Consider the following 16724-nt stretch of genomic DNA (forward strand, 5'->3'; position numbering starts at 1 on the left):
CTTTGTTTGATGGGGTTAAAAGTATATTTTGCAAAGAAATATTTAGAATGAATCCAACGCATTGATAACAGATCCAGGATGTATCCCTCATGCACAGACTCCTAAATGCACCATTATTCCCCCACCTGTCAAAGGAACGGTGTTCCAGTGCGTCCAGATGGTCACCGCGTCCAGGTGTCGCCTGACGGCAGTCTGATCTTGAACAACGTGCAACCCTCGGACGAGGGCTCGTACACCTGCAACGCCTACACAGGGACCTACTCCGTGAGCGCCTCGGCGGAGGTGCGCGTCGGCAAGGGCCCGCGGTCGGGTACGAGCGGCTCTGCCTCTAACTTCACTTCCCCGCTCTGCTGTCTTTGCACTCGCCTTCCATCCCTCTTTCTGCTAGTCTTGGTCTTGTGCTGCAGTTGCGTTTCATGCGATCGTTCAGGTATGAAAAAATAGTCAGATTTTAATATTTCCGAAATATTTCAAACGGCCCGGCCACTTACTGGGATGTTCCCCGATTAGGAGTGACCTGACCTCGTCGGGAATTTTATCAAAACGTGAACACGTACATACAGGGGCCTGCAAGCGCCGTGTCAAACGTCCCCAGACGTTCCTCCCTTCGTGTGTCTCTCTGTCTAGAGCTCGGAGCAAGGGAGAGCGTCTCCGCGGAGTGTGCGGACCAGCCGGAGCTGGCCAACTGTGACCTGATCGTGTACGCTCGCCTGTGCACCAATGAGTACTACTCCAGCTTCTGCTGTGCCAGCTGTGCTCGCCACGCCCGGGCCTAGGAAGGACGGGACCTGCTGGGGTTGGACCGAGGACGCCCGGAGACCACGTGGGGGGTTTCATATAGTCAACCAGGTGCGACCCAGGAAAGGGACCGTACACCCAAAGTATGCGGATAACAGTTTCACCGCTTCTCCCGGTGAACGTGCTGTCTAATGAAACCTCCATATTCTTCTCCACGTTCAACTGTCGTAGACATTGAAACACATTGATGAATATTGTATATATAATAAATGCAACATTTATTTTTCAGGGAGTCCTCTGTATTTCTGTGTTATTCGTGTTTTAGTTTTGTTTATGCTTCATTTTAGTCTTTGCGGCAGCGGAGCGTGTTCTTTACGTAGGAGAACGAGGCACAGCGGATGTAGACAGCCGCAGCGGGAACACGCTAGAGGGAAAGCAGTCCATTTCGAGTCAGTGCTGAGCAAACGTGTTATAAACTAAGCCAACGTATTGGATTGTGGAAAAGAATCCGGATGATGGGTTATGTTCTTAACTGATGCAGACAAGCATGTCTCAGCAGTCGCATGACTTCTTTTCCCATAATGTAAGTCTTTCAACTGTTGTAATAATGAGCCCTGAAACGGAAAAAAAAGAAAGTGCTAAAAGATGTTGAAATGGCAAAAAGCAACGGAAAGCCTTGCATATAATTTAAAACTCGATATGATTAAGCATAAAATTTACTGGAAAGGTTATTCCTTTACAAATATCTTTGTGTGGTTCGACTTAACATTTTATTTGTGCCATGTAATACTCTTAAGAATAGCAGAGAGGGGTTACAAAGAGTTTACAGCAATTACGTTACATCGCCTTGTTAGGTTTCGTGTCGATATTTCAGATTTCGTTTTGAATTAGATTTTCTATGTGTTTAAAAGATATGACAGGAATTTTTTACGTTTGGCGGAAAGATGGGTGAACATTTTGTGGATCGGGAAAGTATTAAGTATTTTTTCGTGAAAATTAATGGTAATTAAGGGTTTGTTCTATGAGAATCGACATCTGTGTTCTGTCTCACGCCGACCCAGCAGTGCATTACTTTTAGTGTGGCTTTTGTCAGAATGTTGCTCCTTTGTAATGCTTTGCGTTCGTCCTGTGCCTCAGATGAATTTTACAGTCACAGACACTACTTTGGACAGAAGAACGTTTTCCTGGGATTCTCCGAATGTTCTGTGTGTTCTGGTTAAATCGGACTTTATACATTATTGCTGCTTATGTCTCATCTGTGATGGGCGATTTTTTTAAAAACTGCTTTCTGCCGTCACCTTTCTGTTTCTTGTTTTTATTTTTCCTTTAATTTACAACAAAAGTGGAGTGTTATGCCAAGATGTAGCACAGAAGTGCTGAGGATCAGTTGTATGTTATGTTTTATTTTTCTACTTTTTTTCCATATTTATTGTACTTGGATTTTGTATGAAGGTTGATCTGGACTGGATTTTTGGACTGGAAATCTCTTTGTTACAGAAATACAGTTCTGGAATTTATATCGGAATTACTAATATTTTTTAGACTTACCCTTAAATATATGAATAATACTGATCATTTAGGTCTGAGTGCCAGTGTCTTTTTGTAATCACTATGTTTGAAATGAAAACGTAAATAAAAATTTTGTCATTTTTTTTGTCTTGTTACTATTATTTTTTTATGTAGTTTTTTATGTTGTTTTTTAGGTTGTGGCTAGTAGTGTAATGGTTAGCACTGCTGCCTTTAGACCTGAAAATCTCAGGTTCAGTCCACATGTCTGGCTGTAGTACCCTTGAGCAAGGTACTTACTGTAAAATTACCTAGCTCTAAAAGTGGGTCACATTCTAAGTTGCTTTGGAGAAAAGTGTCAGATAAATGTCTTGTTCCTATTATTGTTTTTAAAAATTTGGTTTGATGAGAATATTCTTCCTTGCTTATTCCATATATATGAAACATAATATTATATATTATGTTACATATGTCTATATATTCACATGCACACACGCACACACCACACATATATGTCTAAATAACCTTTGATGTTTTTTTAATTTTCATCTGGTACCCCTGATACCCCTAAATGCAGCTGTGTCTCCTGCTAGCCAGTAGAGGTCATTGCATGTTAAACAAGAGCTGCACACAGGGAACATTTGGCTCTAGTCAAAAGAAAACTATTATGATTATACCTTTAAATTTTATATTTACCTGGTGTATTTATACTTTGTTAAATCACTCTGGACAATGCAATGTGTTTATTCCACATAAGTGCAACGGGGAAAAAAATGCCAGGGTATGTTGAATGCAGCACCTTTACCTATTTTCACCAAAGGGATGAGTGTAACAGTCTGTTATATTTGTAAATGTATTAACTTTTAAAAATCTGATATGTGCTTTGATTAAAACCAGTGGGGCTGGACTTTTGAAATCTTATTCAAAAGGGCAGAGAGATTGAGGAGAGGCCATTTCAGCCGGAGAGAGACAAAGAATTTCAGGGTGGTTAAACAGGTGAGAGAGAAACATATTTTATTATCTGGGTTGATTTGTATTTTATTTCAACACTGATCACAGAGTGTTTCATTCTGTTCAAAGGGCACAACTTCATTTGTAATTACGAGGTTAACTCTTTCTCTTCTATTAAGTATTCTCTTCCTAAGGAGTGACTCTTGTTTAAAGCTGAACTGGTTAACTAAAGCAGGTACATTCTCTTTCCTGCTGTTGTGAAGATGTAGGGTTCTTCAAAGGCATGTTGGGGTAATGTACACTTGTTTGGGTAGCTGATATGCATCTTATAACATTAAGCTACTTTATACTTAAGTAGTTTTTTGTGATTTAGGGTAGTACAGTTTTCACACTTTAGGGTAAGTACCTTGCTTCATGGTACTACAGCTGGAGATGAGGCTTGAACCTGCTACCTTCAGAGCTAAAGACAGCAGCTCTCACCACTATACTACCAGATGTCTCTGAAACAAGGTCACTGCAGCAGAGAATTATGGGAACTGCAGGTGTTGTTATCCACTTCCTCTTATTTGTTGGTGCTGCATTGTGCTGGTTGCTCAACGCCAGCTACACCGTAGGCACTTGCTCGGTGACCTCCGCGTCATTCTGGTCGTTCTTTCGTGTACACAGATGACTTCTCGATGAGAGATGCTCTTCAATACACGTTAGAAATATGAAGCTCAGTTTTATTCCTTTCCTGCTTTTTCTTGATGGTATTTGTATATCGGCACTGAACTTTGTTGTAGAAGTTTGTCATTTATTTTAGAAATGTGAAACTGAAGTGTGGGTTCAGTAAACTTTCTCTTTACAGGTGTGAACCTCCAGGTCTCCCAGTCTCCGCATGACCTGGTCCTTTCTCCTGGCTCACCCATGAAAGTCACATGTTCTGTGGCTGTGACCAGTGACCCATACATGTACTGGTATCGCTGGACTTTGACAGATGGACTGGCTCACATGTTCACTTCCGTTGGTTCCGGAATTGTGGATCCGGTCAGCGTAGATGGATTTAGCGCAAGCCGACCTAACAGCTCCCACTTTGTGTTGGAGTCTCAAAGTGTGGCTCCATCGACCCCCGCTGTGCTCTACTGCTCCTGGAGTATCCACAGCTGAACAAAACAGGCAGGCTGCTGAACAAAAACTGCACTTTATCAGTAAAACATTAGGGGGTATTGTGGAGAAGCACCATATGTGGGACATCAGTAAGTCATGGCTAATGTCTTCCTCTGTGTACCAACCTGACTCCTGCCCCTCTATAGTGAAGAGTGCCTAGGAACAACATTCAGGTGCTTTGTCAATGTTTTCCCTCATCTGTGCCCCAGAGGAGAGAGTCGAAGAGCCCACCATTGATTTCCCACTTCCTTCCTCTATTGTTTTGTTGACATTTTTGACATTATCTTTATTGTACCATCACCAAACAATAATATTGTCAAACTTACATTTATGATTACTTTTATGATTCTCAGTGTTTACTCCTAGATGGCGAGGGGTGCGGTGGCACAGCGGGCCCTGCCAGGTCCTGCTGTTTGGTGGGTCTGGGGCTCGAGTCCTGCTTGGGGTGCCTTGCGACAGACTGGTGTCCCGCCCTGGGTGTGCCCCCCTCCCCCAAACCCCCAAACCCCCAAACCCCCCCTAAGCCCCACACCCTGCACCACCGGGTCAGGCTCCGGCTCGCCACGACCCTGCTTGGAACAAGCAGCCTCAGCCAGTGTGTGTGTGTGTGTGTGTGTGTGTGTGTGTGTGTGTGTGTGTGTGTGTGTGTACTCCTGGAGGAAAACAATACTGAAATTAATAATAAAACACTTCTGCTTAATCATGTCCATGAATTTTTTGCTCAGCCAGTAAACTGAAATCAACATAACTGATTTATAGGTTTTGAATCATGAGATCCGTGACTCTCTTGCATGTGCAAACATTGGACATTATAAGACAGTGCATGGCCTCCTTATTCATTTCTAGCATTTCACATAAAACAAGCTACAATAACAAACTGAAAGAAATGGAATCCACCCCATATCAAATTTTACAACCACCTCTGCCAACAACATAATTACACAGGTGTTTAAAATTACACACACACACACACACACACACACACACACACACACACACACACATTCTCAGAGCCGCTTGTCCCATACGGGGTCACGGGGGAACCGGAGCCTACCCAGCAACACAGGGCGTAAGGCCGGAGGGGGAGGGGACACACCCAGGACGGGACGCCAGTCCGTCGCAAGGCACCCCAAGCGGGACTCGAACCCCAGACCCACCGGACAGCAGGACTGCGGTCCAACCCACTGCGCCACCGCACCCCGTTTAAAATTATTTTAATGAAATAAGATTCCATTGTAAGCATAATTTCATATCACCATGTTTTATTTGCTTCTTTTTTCTAGTTTCTAAATGTTTACATTACTTGCATAATACACTTACAAATATATTAATGTCACTACTAAATGTTTTCTTTTCAACCATTCTTATTTTATGCAATAATAATTCAGGTGCTTCATATTGTGCTCCATCACAATTCTTAAAATGTATCTCATTGTTCTCTTTCCTCATAGACAACATTATGAATGAAAGAATACTGGACTCCCTGTTGAACGTATAACAAAACATTTTTGAAAACATGAGAGATAAAAGTACATTTAGTTAACATGCTAATTTTCAGTTTATAATTACAGTGTACGTTTGAAAAAAATAATTTAAAATACTATGAAGAACCACAGTGTTTTCATGTACCCGCTGTTTGCTTTAGTGGATTTGAGGAGTATGGTAATTTTGAGGGATTAATTATGGTTTGTGGTGTTCAGTGTGAAAAAATTATTAACATTTAATCCTTCATTAGGGGACAGGAGGTAACCTGATGATTATCACTGCAGCCTTTCAAGTTGTAGGATTTGATTTAAATTGTACCTCCTGCTCTAGAATCCTTGATCAATGTGCTTACCTTGAATTAATACAGTTATAATTAACCGGCCGTATAAGTGGCTAAATCATTGCAAGATAATTTGGAGAAAAGTGTTACCTAAACAAATAAGTGCAATGTAATGTCCGTCAGGAATCCCACGTCTGGTCCTTGCGAACAACAGGAAGAAAATTTACAAAATTGCCAAAGTGTAGCACGTTTCTCTCAAACTTAAGCCTTTATTGTTATATTTAAATGACAGTAAAATAGTGATTACTTGGCTAACAAGTCAGCTCACCTGGTGTAAAACATGCGGCTGCATTCCCAGTGTTACAGAATAATCCTTCGCATGAGTTTAAGAACGAGCAAATACTTGAGATCCGGAATGTGGAGACAATATCTAGCTGTGACGCAAAGAATGCAAGTTAATGAATTATATACATTTGTACATTCCTCTCAAGTACAAAAAATTGACTTTAGATCCCACTATACCTGAACCCATCAAACAAATCTGTATAATGACTAATAATTGAATCTCGGAAAGGACAGAAACATGAAGAACCCAGTTACCGTAGAACCAAGTTAACTGTTATATTGGAATTGTAAAAAATTCTTATTAATAAGTATGATTTTTAGAGTTACTTAATAGGATTTAGATTTTATTTAATTTTATTAAGTTTAACTTTTGTGTTAAGTAAAGGTGTAGTAGTTATTCAGCTAAAAATATAAATATGAAAACATATGACAGTTTCAGTTTTTGAGTAACAGGTGGCGCTATAAACTGTATCAACATTTACAGTATTGTTTTTATATGTCAGTGTATCAGACAAAAATTTTGAAATACTTTACAGCATAAATTTAACATCGAACATAGTATTGCAACACACTAAATTCATAATATTATCAATAATTCTTATTTTACACAAGAAAATTTCAAGCTATTGACTCCACGAAAGACTTTAAATCGTGAAGAATTCTTGTAACACAGCACTGAATTTTTTGTCAAGGCATGTGATGAAATATGGAAAACCTTATGCAGAAATTCCATTTTAATAACAGTTACAATACGTAACATTTGGATGACGTGGCTGATGTAAATCATAGTCTTGTTTGTCAAGTCTTCAGTTTGAGTCAAAGTTTGACTGTTTCATGTGTTTCCACTGTTTGCACTTTGAAGAACCTTGGTTTTGTCTAAGTGAAAATCTGTAGGCTGTATATTGTTACAGGGTGTTTAGCAAATACTAGAAGCCACACAGGTGTTTAAATGGAACGTGCTCCAGTTTGAAAAGATCAGTCAGGGAAAGGAGTTGTGTAACTTGTCTATGTAGTGCACTGTTGCAGAGCACGCTTGCAGATGCGTGATGCATGCCCTAACCCCCCCTCCCCCCGTTAGACACAGATGTTGATTGTCCCCACATCCTCTCCCACCCAACGCTTTGTTTGGCGCTCGGGTGCCTGGGCTGTGGCTTCGCAGGCTTGCTGGTGGAACCCTTGCTTCCTGTCAAGTGGACCCCCCCCCCCCCCCCCGCCCTCCACTTTCATCTTGCTGCACCCTGTCGATGTGCATGAACATGCACCTGAGTCACGTGCCAAGAGTATGTCAATAACAAGCTTCTTCTTTCTCATTTACAATAAACTGAAACTTTGTTTTATCTGAAATTAATTCATTTACTTGACACTTTCCCCCAAAGTCACTTAGAATGTTAAGCTACATACAATGAATTATACGGTTTAGTAATTCTACTGGAGGGGGCACAGTGGCGCAATGGGTTTGGCTGGGTCTTGCCCTCTGGCAGGTCTGCGGTTTGAGTCCTGCTTGGGGTCCCTTGCGGCAGACTGGCGTCCCGTCCGGGGTGTGTCCCCTCCCCCCTCCAGCCTTGCGCCCTGTGTTGCCGGGTTAGGCTCCGGTTCGCCGCGACCCCACTTGGGATGAGTGGCTTCAGTCAATGTGTGTGTGTAATTCTACTGGAGCAAATTAGGGTGAGGATCTTACTTAAGAGTATTACAGCTCAAGGTGGGAATCAAACTTATGACATTTGGGTTCAACAGGCCACAGCTCTAACCACTATACTACCAGTTGTCCCTTGCACACTGTCTAATGATCTTTTGTTTTAGGAGAATGGTACTCCCTTGTATGGCATAGCTATACACGTAATACAATTAAGCCAACAAAAAAAATCCAAATTTTCACCTGCCTGGACTGATTTTTAAATTTTTTTTTGGTTTTTGCAGAAGGATGCAGCGAGGACTCACAAGTCGCAAGGCGCTTAATATATTGGATTTCATTCTGTTTGCACCAGTACAGTGATTTTTTTTCCCCTTTGCCTTCATTGTCCATTATCCAGTTTTGGTATTTGTTGTAAGATTAGTCAGTCTAGAAAAAAAATATTTACAGGGTATACATGGAAAAAAAAGGACACGTCACTTGTTGTCGACTGACTGCTGTTGACTTTTCAATATTCTAAATGTTTCATCATTTATAAAATTACAGTCAAATTAGAATTAGAATAAGGCACATGACCTAAAGCATAGCTATATATGTTCACATGTTCCCCTAAACTGTATTAATGTAATAGTACCCGAGAAGTCAGTCTGCTACGGAGCAACATTTGAAGAAACAGCACTTTGAGTTTCTATATATTTACCTTAAAAATACAGGTGAACTTAATTGGATTAGCTGGATTTTAAAGTTTATTTATGGTATGAAAACCCAGAGAGTATTTTGGCATGTAGATGTCTCTCTTTTACAGTAGAGCTGAGACTTTGACACAGAGTCCTTATCGAAACGAATCACCCATGCATTACTGTTACATTCTGAGAGCGAGCCTCCAACTCATAGCGAAAAGAGAGGTAGGTGGCTGTGGTGGACTAAATAAACCCACACTCAGCCCGACACCTTCGTCACACTTTCCAGTTCGGTTGAAGGGAAGTGGCTTTGCTTGATGTGCACAGGAAACGTGTTTCTCGGCAGAAGGAGAGTCAACGGCGGAGCAAAACAGCCTGACAGAAAAGGGAAAAACATAAAATGTAGCTCTCGAGATAAATGGTAAACTGCACCCTCACCTGCACCTATCCTTCACCACATCAATGCATCCTACCATGTTTTACCCTTACGCTCTGAACAAGAGAAAGCTTCTCAAATGTCGTCCAAAGTCAGACTAGAGCTGCACTCCCACTGCTAATGATAAAGGCCATGAGATCTGCTGTCTTACACGGCCTTACAGGCAAACCTAGTTTCATAGCCTCTCTCCTTTTGTAATCACTGTGGATGGTTTCTGGTTTGCACATCCCTTTAGTCTACGAACAATGAACGGAGGACGGTTTTGAATGTTGCCAAACTGAATCACCGATTCACTGGAAATGAACAGATGTGCTCGTCACTCATAAAGAATGTTTATTGACAAATGATCAAAGTTCATATCAGCTTGTAAAAACACTGAAAAATGAATAACAGTATCACCATCTGTACAGTAACCTCGTTCTCATTTATAGTTAGGCGAAAGGGGATCATAGTAAATATAAGGATTTGCGAAATAAGTTGCAGAGCAGTCACCGCTACGTATAATTGCAAGTGTAACTTTATGATTTGATTTGTCATAAAGAAATGCTGGGTTAGTAACAATACAAAAGTCTAATGGAAAAGGCTTACGGAACAGTCATCTTATTTCTACAAGTCACAAGAAGTGTGGAAGATTTAATTTTGATGCTTTTAATGACTAAGAGTGGACACGTGGTCATTTCAGTCCTCCATCAGCTTCCTCGTCCTGTCCAGTCTGCCTGCTTCACATGTGCTGCTTCCCAAAAACCACCTACAAGAGAACAGAAACACTGAGGAGTCTTTCATCACAGGAAAATGTGAGTTGGTGTCTGAAAAGGGTTTTTTTCTGCAGGCGCATGAAAACAACCTTGACCCTAATGAAAACACCATCAGGTATTATGTCACTCCTACCAGTAAAGTGCTGATTTAAAGCATTTTCTAATTTTTACCCATCTATTCATTTGGATTTGAAGGGAAGGGCGCAGTGGCTTGGCCGTGTCCTGCTCTCTGGTCTAGGGTTCGAGTCCGCTTGGGGTGCCTTGTGACGGACTGGTGTCCCATCCTGGGTGTGTCCCCTCCCCCTCCAGCCTTGCGCCTTGTGTTTGTGTTGCCAGGTCAGCGGCTTCAGCCTGTGTGTGTGTGTGTGTGTGTGTGTGTGTGTGGATTTGAAGGGCAATGCAAACCTTGAGTTTCCACAGGAAGACGCTGACCAGCAGAGCGTACATCAGGCTCTTACCCAATAACAGGCCATACGTGAGGCGCACTGCCACCAGGTTGCTGGGCACTGTTGCGGCTTTGGGAAGCGGGACAAATTCACTTTACAACATGAAAGGAACATCATTGATATCTAACTTATTTCAAGTCAAACAGGTAACACAACCTGGGGTGGATGCAAATTTTGAGCAGAGACATTTCTCTTTACAACACAAACTAAGCATGAGTCCAGGACTGGAGTAAGTGAGCAATGCTGTATGGCAGAAATGCACAGTCCTTATAATATTATTCGTGTATCAGTTGTTAAAGTGATAAAGTACATTTGACAATTTAATCTTATCGGTAATTTGTAATCCATACTTAGTTCTCCGAAAATACTCTGGCACGGACATAATATGCACTGTTTTTTCCAGGCACCGGGCTGGAACGAACACTAGTACAGACATGCAGTATTGCGCAACGAGAATAGTTTCACTCTCTCCTACTTATGCTGTCCGTGTCTGTCAGGTATTCGTTCCCATCGTAGAAGCCGGTCAGGCAGGTGAATGTGTTCTTGGTATTGAACCAGCGCTTTCGTGCTGACTCGAAGTCTGCCGGTGATGCTGTAGGTCTTGTTGTCATCCGCCACTCGTGCCCTGTCATCAGTACCGTGTCCTCCAGTTAGGTTGGCTCCGTTGTGCTGCCAATACACTTCGATGTGGTCAGGGTAGAATCCTGTGACCACACACACCAGGGTCACCGTGGTCTCTCTTCCGCATGCTTCTTTAGAGGAAGGTGGCAGCAATTTGACCTTGGGCCGGGTGACATTTTTGTAAGGTTCTGGGAGATGATAGATATGAAAACATAAGAAACCGATTTAAATATCCGCATGGAATCTGGAGTGAAATATGAAGTGAACTTCTTTTATAATGATCATTTCAAAGGATCCTTAAAAAATTGTCTTCGTCATGCTTTTTACATTTATTTATTGAGCAGACACTTTTCTCCAAAGCAACTTACAATGGATACAATGTAGTGTTATCAGTCCACACACCTTATTCACCATGGTGACTTACACTGCTAGATACACTACTTACAATGGGTCACTCATCCATACATCAGTCAAACACATTCTCTCTCTCTCACTCACTCACACACTATGGGTGAACCTAAACAGCATGTCTTTGGACTATGGGAGGAAACCAGAGCACCCAGTGGAAACCCACACAGACACAGGGAGAACATGCAAACTCCACACAGACTGAGCAGGGATCGAACCCACGTCCTCACGCACCACCCAGGCGCTGTGAGACAGCAGCACTACTTGCTGTGCCACCCTTTTAAACCGGCAAACAGCTTAAATGAAATTAAGACAAAGGGCTAAATAGAGCAACTTCAGTTGCACGAACTTCCTTTGTTGAAAGGAGCACAGCAGAAGCCTGATGAGGAAGAGCATGGTGTTACACATAACCTCAATGTGGCATGTCCCCATCACCTGCCTCTGCACACCACAGCTAACCCTATCCACCTGTGTTACAGAGCGTGCAAGCAACTATTGCCTTGCAAATTGGAGAATGTATGCTTTACAAATAGATGAGCATATCTATGTCAGAATTTGTCACAGTTCGAATTCAGTTTGTCTTCCCCAAACTGTTCTACGAGTTTTAAACACTCACTCAGAACTAGCTGGTCTTACATAGCTGTTCACAAACATTAAAACAGACAATATTAACTCTCCAAGCCTTGCAAGAATATTATGTTTCTACTTCAAACGTAAATATTATTAATATGATTTTGTTCATAGATTTAAATGTGAAGATGCAAGATGTAATTAAGATCAATAAATGATAAAAAAAATGTTGATTTGCATCTACTGTGCAAAAAGAGAGCAGCTTTTCTTGGGACTTAGTTGCTTGGGGTTGATTACACTTGAGAAACAGGTAGACCTACTTTAAAAGGTAACCTAACATCTGGAAACAAACAAGTAAAACTAGCACTTCTAGCCGAATTAGCTAGAAATTCATTGCCGCTAAAAGCAGTCACATTTTTATTGCCATGCATAAATTAAATGTCTTCATTTCATTTCATGTCGCTGGTGCAGTATGGAAAAAATAAGTGAGAATCTGGAATCAGAAGCTGGACTTAGAGTTTGGTCCCCTGTCCAAATATTGCTTCAGTGCCTGAGCGCTGTGTTTACATGCGGTACCATATCTACTAATCCATGCTCATTAATACCAAACCAGCCATTGTTATTCTTGAGCCCCATTTACTCATACAGTACTTTCTTTACCAAACATGCCCCCAAATTTGAAACAATGAAATACTTTTTTCTTTTTTTTGTTCAGCCTGGTTTCAGTAGAAAATAACTCATACGATTACACAAACATGAAGAATCCTTTAATATATATTTTTTAAAGTATCCCCTTCAAAATACAAAGCACAGCAAAATTTTTCTAATATGATTCCACGAAACATAAATAGGTAATTTTCGCTTTGCAAACTGAAGTCATAGTTGGACAGCAATATTCATCAAATAGGGTGTTGGAACCTTCTAGAAAGTTATGAAGTACTGAATCATTCTTCTAACACTGGACTCGTCCAGCAGAGGTCTGGCAGTTACATTTGAACACTACAGACTCAGAACCATATTTAGGATCAATACAGAAGATGAAAACTTACCTAAAACCGTGAGTCTGGTACCTGGACCAAAATACACCTGGTACCCAGAGCACACTTATACGTTGCATTCACAAAACTAGACAGCTTTATGACGCACTGTACTTACTTCAAAAGACGAGATTTTCTTTCTCAACGCAAACATTTTTATCGCTGTTTATTTGTATTATTTACTGTAGTTGGTTCTCTTGTGTCACTTTCTGGGTCTGTGTGTGTTTGTGCCCAATCATAAGCGCTTTCACCATGCACTTTAAGCTCTTGCTAAATTGAAGGCACGGAGAGAAATCAGCTGAAATCAACTGAAACATGAAACGTAAATGGATGCCTGGAAAATCGGTATATTCGCATTGCTCAAACTGACATAGACAACAACTTCACCCTCCCCCATCCTGCCTCTGTCTCCTAAAATCAAAAGCAGGCCGAACCATCCAAATACGTGGCACTCACTTATATGACGCACCTGATTACACGTGACTGCAGTGTGGAGGATTCGTGTATTCTAAGCAACGCACAAAGAAAACCGAAAGCACGTCTCACCGAAGACTGTCAGTCAGACTCCTCTTCCAGGACTGCCGATGTCTTGCGTGAACAATGGAAGGTGCAACCAGCAATAAAAAGACTGAGTTTAGCAGCTGCTCAGCCGTTTTGATCAGAGTTAGAATCCCTGGGGCCTCCTTACAACCACGCAGGTGCCCCTTTCTTACGACATAGTCGCATTAGAAATACATCTCTGCTCTTTGGCAGAAAAGTAAAGGTACAAGAAGATTTCACATAAAAAAAAGAGAAAATTTGTTTACAGTAAACAAATGCTGTTTAACCGTTTCTAAAACTTTCTTGTTAAAATGTATCAAGCAGATCCATTTCTTAAAGAAAAATGTACAGTACATGCATCCTATCTGTCAGCCTGTGTGGAGTTTGCATGGGTTTCCCCTTGGAGCTCTGGTTTCCTCCCACAGTCCAAAGACATACACTTCAGATGAAATGGTGACTTTAAATTGAATAGCGTGTGAACAGGTAAGTCTCTGTGGCTACCCTGTGATGGATTGGTGTTCCATCCAGGGTATATCCACTGTCAGCCTTGTGTCCTTGTGTGGATAGCCCCCGGATCATCGTGACCCTGATCATCGCGACCCTGATCAGGACAAGCAGTTGTTGAAAATGGATGGATTTATTTGTTTTGGTTGCTGCATATAGAGTGCATCCAAAAAGTACTCAGATACCTTCACTTTTTTGTGTTCAAGCCTTGTGCTAAAATCATTTAAATTCATTTTATCCCCGCAATCTACACTCCATAATGACAAAGCAAAAAGAGGATTTTAGACATTTTTGCAAATTTGATTGAAAGACTGGAAGGGTACGGTGGGTTTGACCAGGTCCTGCTCTCCAGTGGGGCTGGGGTTTGATTCCCGCTTGGGGTGCCCTGCAATAGACTGGCATCCCGTCCTGGGTGTGTCCCCTCCCCCTCCAGCCTTGCGCCCTGTGTTGCTGTTAACTATTTAATAGCCCTTGGATATTAATTTGGAGAAAAGTATCTGCTGAACGAACACAGATACAACCCCTTTGCCTTTCATGTTTTTCTGTCGTCCTCACCTGGATGACCAATCCAATCACCATGTACTCAGTCTTTCTCAGCCTGTTATGAACTCTATTATACTTGATGACTCAGTTGTGTCATCACGCTTATATGCCAGTAGTTTGGGAGCAGTTTACTCTGGTCGGTACACTGAAGTCAGAACCTGATGTGTCAGACATCTCTTTTCTCATGGATCTTGATAAGCCTGTATCATTATTACAGTCAACTATGTAACTGCCATCATTGCGATCCTAAATGTTTTATTTGTTTTCCTCAACATGTAATACATAGCAGTTTAGTATAATTTTCCAGAACACATGTCTCCGTCCCCCAACAAACACGTGTTCAGCAGTTGAACTTTTTGTCTGACAGGTGTCAGAACCTTCAATAGTGTATTCATGTATGCTTTTTGTATACTTTCTCATCTTTTTGTTTTAAACTGCAGTAATTAATTACAGACAGAATGCAATCTCTGAACAGCAGAAATGCTTGCTGGTAAATTAAGACTGAGGCTTAGGTCCCATCCATACCTTTCCTGTACTGGTGGACACTACTGGGTTGTACATGGAAGGATTGTTGGTTCATTGGTCTCTCATCTCAATGATACTTCAAGAGAATGCAAATATTTCATGCTGAAAACATGGTGACAGAATAACAGCTGTGATCAAATTTTCTTTAAGTTTGAACGTACATCGCCATTGTAACGTGTGTCACGCGAAGTCTCACGTATTTTGACTGTCCCGAGGAAGGTTCTTTAAAAGTTTTCATTCCATTCCATGGGGTCTTATTATTCCCAAAGCTTCTGACCAAGAAAAAAATTATGAAAGCATAAAAATTTTAAATTATAGGCGAAGAATCAAGAAGAAGCACATGAGCACTCCAATCCTCTAACCCTGGAGAGCTGGAACTAATTTATGGGAAAGTCAAATACCAGCTGGTTTATACAAATAAGATGTGCGTGTTTGTAATCTTTTTCAAGATTTCAAAATAAAATAGATTAAGAACAGTAAATCGAGCTGTTCAGTCATTCAGCCCGACTCCTTACATGTTTTGTGAAGTAGCAGTAGGCCACACAGAACAGAACAGAGACCAGTGACACCACTGAGAGGAGAATATGTTGAATTTGAGACCTGTTCAATGTGCAACAATATGATTTTTTTGCTGCTTTGTTTCTTCCATCAGCAAACGATAACAAATTTCCCTGTAAGGTGTCTCACTTTTAAAAGCCCCTTTTTGAATACTTTACACCACCACCTGCTGATTCGTGAACATATTACATTCTGCCAAAGACAGAGGTGTTCAGCTCACCTCCTGGACTTCACATAAACGTGTGTGTACTGGATTTCGTTTCGAAACACTTCTCATTGTGGAAATACTGTATTTCAGGAATGCTGAACTAGCAATAAATGCCATGCTCAGGTGTGCTTTATTGTTACAAATATTGCTATTGCCAAAACCTGCATACTGATGAACAAGTATGAATAAAATTTTACTCTTATCTTCTTTTTTCTTGTTTTAATATTACTATTTTCCCTCTTTGTTCATGACAAGGAACCGTTACAGTATTTAATATTGACTTTTTTGTGATATGTACCCGGTCCTCTGTCATATAAACGTAAACTTAAAGCAATACAAGAGTACAAACAATTTCTTCAGAGATTTGAAATAGTATTAAGGTCTAGTATTTACTGAAAAGAGAGGGGGTAGGGTGGCGCGGCAGTGCAGCGGGTTTGACCGGGTCCTGCTTTCCAGTCGGTCTGGGGTTCAAGCCCTGCCTTGGGTGCCCTGTGACAGGCTGGCATCCCGTCCTGGGTGTGTCCCCTCCCCCTCCAGCCTTGTGCCCTGTGTTGCCAGGTCAGGCTCTGGCTCCCCCGTCATGGGACAAGTGCTTTTAGACAACGTGTGTGTATTTATTGAAAGAATGCCAGTGGTAATAGTTCAGTTGTTTTTAACCACAACTTTTCTTACATGTATGTAGATATGAGCTGCTTACAGAATACTGAACTAATGATATGACATTATATTACTTTGGTATATTATAGGTCAAACAGAGAAGTGATTTATTGAGAAACTATAATAAAAAGTATAACACTTAAATTCTGGTATAA

The 16724-nt window shown here is 41.2% G+C and overlaps 1 protein-coding gene and 2 gene segments (V, D, J or C); 2 read left to right on the forward strand and 1 right to left on the reverse strand.

Annotated features, from left to right (window-relative positions):
* The window catches only part of paplna (papilin a, proteoglycan-like sulfated glycoprotein), a 28786-nt gene extending 26457 nt beyond the window's left edge, over window positions 1-2329 (forward strand). For 4 of the 6 annotated variants that reach the window (XM_029258481.1, XM_029258485.1, XM_029258483.1 and 1 more), the window contains 2 exons: window positions 135-430; window positions 628-2329. In XM_029258481.1, the coding sequence (XP_029114314.1) occupies window positions 135-430; window positions 628-776 (445 nt within the window). In that variant the 3' untranslated portion in view covers window positions 777-2329. The remainder of the gene's footprint in view (window positions 1-134; window positions 431-627) is intronic. The other 2 variants (XM_029258486.1, XM_029258487.1) reach the window with 1 other exon arrangement.
* A 1559-nt stretch (window positions 2330-3888) lies between these two features.
* Window positions 3889-4564, forward strand: LOC114912297 (T cell receptor beta variable 30-like). The segment is given in 2 exon segments: window positions 3889-3944; window positions 4043-4564. Coding segments are annotated over 2 exon segments (339 nt in total).
* A 5842-nt stretch (window positions 4565-10406) lies between these two features.
* On the reverse strand, window positions 10407-14153 carry LOC114912311 (immunoglobulin lambda-1 light chain-like). The segment is given in 4 exon segments: window positions 10407-10467; window positions 10874-11207; window positions 13047-13083; window positions 14076-14153. Coding segments are annotated over 4 exon segments (510 nt in total).
* Window positions 14154-16724: the final 2571 nt, after the last annotated feature.

This window comes from Scleropages formosus, chromosome 15, assembly GCF_900964775.1.
Source record: "Scleropages formosus chromosome 15, fSclFor1.1, whole genome shotgun sequence".
Lineage (NCBI taxonomy): Eukaryota > Metazoa > Chordata > Actinopteri > Osteoglossiformes > Osteoglossidae > Scleropages > Scleropages formosus.